This window comes from Pollicipes pollicipes, unplaced genomic scaffold (assembly GCF_011947565.3).
Source record: "Pollicipes pollicipes isolate AB1234 unplaced genomic scaffold, Ppol_2.1 Scaffold_3087;HRSCAF=3621_pilon_pilon_pilon, whole genome shotgun sequence".
NCBI lineage: Eukaryota > Metazoa > Arthropoda > Thecostraca > Pollicipedomorpha > Pollicipedidae > Pollicipes > Pollicipes pollicipes.
The window spans coordinates 43806962-43810455 of record NW_023596225.1 but is presented as its reverse complement, the minus strand read 5'-3'; the positions used below and the strand labels follow the sequence as shown (position 1 = coordinate 43810455).

The 3494-nt window shown below is 52.0% G+C and overlaps 1 protein-coding gene across 1 annotated transcript; it reads right to left on the bottom strand.

Moving 5' to 3' along the window:
- Positions 1–422: 422 nt before the first annotated feature.
- Positions 423–1695, bottom strand: LOC119090214 (galactoside alpha-(1,2)-fucosyltransferase 2-like). The gene is made up of 2 exons (XM_037213001.1): positions 1677–1695; positions 423–1255 (listed from the first exon to the last, which is right to left on the bottom strand). The coding sequence occupies exons 1-2, from the start codon at positions 1693–1695 to the stop codon at positions 423–425; spliced, it is 852 nt and encodes a 283-aa protein (XP_037068896.1).
- Positions 1696–3494: the final 1799 nt, after the last annotated feature.

Sequence of the window (3494 nt, the reverse complement as noted above, 5' to 3'; positions counted from 1 at the left end):
ATAACAAATAACATATCCGGCTGATCAGTGTTTGTCCGGTATATGTGTCGCACAAGGAGATGTCAAAAGTGTACATTAGTGATCTGCGATAATCATTACACAACACAAACGAAAGTATAAAGGCCGTGGTAATAGGCTTCTTCCTCGGAGACACACAAAGAGAATTGAGGCATATAGCTCATCTATATTTCCATTGTCATGGTGTTTCTCCGAGGAATAAGGCTATCACTTCCGTCTGATGTGTTTAAATAATGTTCCTCGCAGATGCCCTGAACAATTTTCGAAAGTAAAACGGCTTTAAAAGAAGGTACTGGAACCGCACCACGAAAAAAAGCGCGTCACTTCATTTCACGTGAACATGCCCGCAGTGAAGGTGGCTCACGCCTCCACATCAGCGTCCACTGTCACCGAGATGTCGCCGATCAGCACTCATCGGAGTCTTTGAGCTGAGTGACATTGAGCCGCGCCTGGCGCAGATGCCCCACCAGAGAATACTCTACCTTAGAGTAGCCTGTCGGCACGATCACATCTCCGCCGGCCAGGAAGGCCGACATGTAGCCGAATGTGCCGTAGGTGACGATCGTGTGGTTGCACATGCCGAGCGTGGCCATGTCGAACGCCTCCGACGCGTCGGAGCCGACGAACATCACGTCGTCGCCGACGATGTGTGTCCGACACCAGGCCATGTCGTCACTCGACACGAGGAAGGCGGGGCGCGGGTAAGTACGCCGCGCGTGCCTCAGCGCGCACCGCAGATACGCGGGCGAAACCAGGTGGCCGTGTATCTTATCCCGCAGCCACTCGGCATAGTCGGTGCGTCTCACGTGCACGCCGATGTACGTGCGCGTGCCGTTCGGCGCGCGAGCGAGCCGCCGCTCGGCCTCACGTGACACGTTGGCGCGCCACACCAGCTGCGCCAGCGCCTCTTCGCGCCGCGCGTAGAAGCGCGACACCGGGCACGGTCCGCCCGTCACGTGCAGCGACTCGCCCGCCGCCAGTCGCGCTCCAAACGTCTTTTCATCACCCATTGACACTTTTTGCCAAGAGATGGCAGCACTACACCGATCCGACAATAGAGAAACCTGCCGCCGATCCTCAAAGTGGCGTCGCAGTTTTTCGTACATCGGTGACAGGATGCGCGCCTGGACGCCGGTGATTGCTTCAGACAGCACCCAGAGTGTGAGGTACTGGCAAATTTTATTGCCCAGCCGGCCACCGGGGTTCACGACGAGCAGTGGACCTTGCGGGCAGCCGGCTGGTGGCAACTTCGTGGAAGTGCTGTTGTGCGATTCCGTGGAGGTTGCTCTTGGTGGCGAAGGCTGCACGAGCTGAACGCCTTCGTATTCTACAGAGGGCGCGGAACGTTCGCCAAACAACTGGGTGTTCGGCAGCCTGTCACTCAGTGGCATGCACCATATCAGCAATAAAGCAGTCGCTGATAGCACCATCAGTGTCTGAAAAGGAAAAAGAGTTACGACTGGGGCAGGCCCTTGACACAGTTACATCGACAGCCCTTGACGCTTCGCATGCATGGGATCAAATCAGTTTCCTCAGCCAGAGCGTGATGACAAATAGTTGGTTTGGCGCGGCATTGAATCTGACAACTCCGGAGGTGTTTTTACTGGCTTGTACACATCATGTTCTCACCTTCAGTTTTGTCTTTACTTTATGCTCACCTGGCTTGAAAACTGGCATGTTTATGAGCACATGACACCCATTGTTGATGATCTAATAATGAACTGCTTAAATAGAAAATAATAGTTAAGTGTAAAATGCGCCTGAGGCGCAAGTTATTGGTAAATGGAGCATGATATCCTGGGATAGTTTTGACCCAGTCGTCTATAGCGGACGCACGGCAGTATTCAATCACAACAACACAAATACTGTAAGCGAGCCTGGGCTACCCACAACAAAGTATGAGTATATCATGTTATTCGCTTTTTAATTTTTCATCCACAAATAGCTCATCGGGAAAAACCTTATTGTCCCTTGTGTTTGTCGAAAGCCCGTTCTCTGTTTTCTTCCCGGGACATCAGTGGGCATAGCCAAACTCATGTTCCAGGAAATGGTCGAGATGTATTATCAGGGGCGCACTGAGGAAGACAGCGCTGACTTTTGCAGAGATAAGGGATAAGTGACGTGAAGTGCATGCACAACCGGAGATTCCCATTAATCTGGCAACTTGCTTCCTGTTTTGGGAAGGATTTAGGGGTACTTTGGTACCATGTTGTTTTTTTACTGGGGAACATGTTGTTTCGCTGCCTCCCCTCCCCTCCCCAACCGCCCCCTTCTGGCGATCCCTCTGCATCCTGTAAGGGGCCGGTGGTCTGATGTTGAATTTGGGAACCGTGTGGCTGCCGATGGCTCTTACCTTGCTCCTTTTTTTCATTGTCCCTGACAGCCCAATCCCTGAAAACAAATGGCAATGTGTTAGGTTTGCAGCTTCTTCACACCGAGCTGGGGTTATCCATGTTGTGGTTGCAGCCACAGATAAATGAGGAATTTTACCACCGATTACGTACAAATGAGCACACAATTCATTAGTGATGGTAGTAGAAGATTTCAGCCCACCCAGGTTTCTATGCACCCCATAATGTGAACAAATCACCAAGTTCAAAAATGATTCAGGGGCAAAGTTGTCCATAAGAACCATTTTAGTGCACCGGAAAATAATCGCTAGCGTGCGACAAAAAGCAACGCGATAGCCGGTGGACAAGAAGTCAGGCATTAGCTAATGACGAGCATGGGGGACAGCAGACAGAAGCCCCACACACTTTCAAGACAATTGAGCGACACACCACTTCGAGGAAAGAAAAGGCTTGCTTTTATTTCCATACAATAACGAAAAATAAAGAATCGATAAACGCCACCAGCGAAACCATGACCCACCGCTCACCCGCCAGAGGGCCTATTAAAGCGATTCACGCATCCGCAACTGGCTGGATCATGGGTCCGCCACCCGGCTGGGTCACGCGTCCGCGACCAGCCGGGTCGCGCGTCCGCGATGTGTTTGGTTGTGCTTCCATACTGAGCACGGAGCGTCAGCCGCACCAGGCTATCTGCCAAATCCCGTCTAGTGTTAGAACAGATAGCGTATCTGCCCGCACGGTTTAAGTGCGCCGTCGACGCGTGCCGTATGCATCGGAACGGTGCCAGTCAAACCTCAGCGCCTCCGCCCTCTGAATGGCCAGACATCCGCTGGTCACGGATATAGGTGGCGCTGACGTACTGGGAAGCTTAGCAAATGTTTGAGGACGCGACGATCCGGCACGAGCGTTGATTTGTGTTCTTCCCGGTGGGCTACTGGACCCCCAGTGTCGGAATGGACCAAAGCTGTATCAATTGTAAAGAAGGTTTCTTCTAATTGTTTCACATGCAAAACAAACAAAATGAAAACTTCCACGCCCGGATCAGCTGGGTGAAGCTGGCTGAGCTGGCCTCACCTGTGAAGCTCCGCGTTCATGCCGCGTCTACTCGAGAATTTTCAGTTTTTA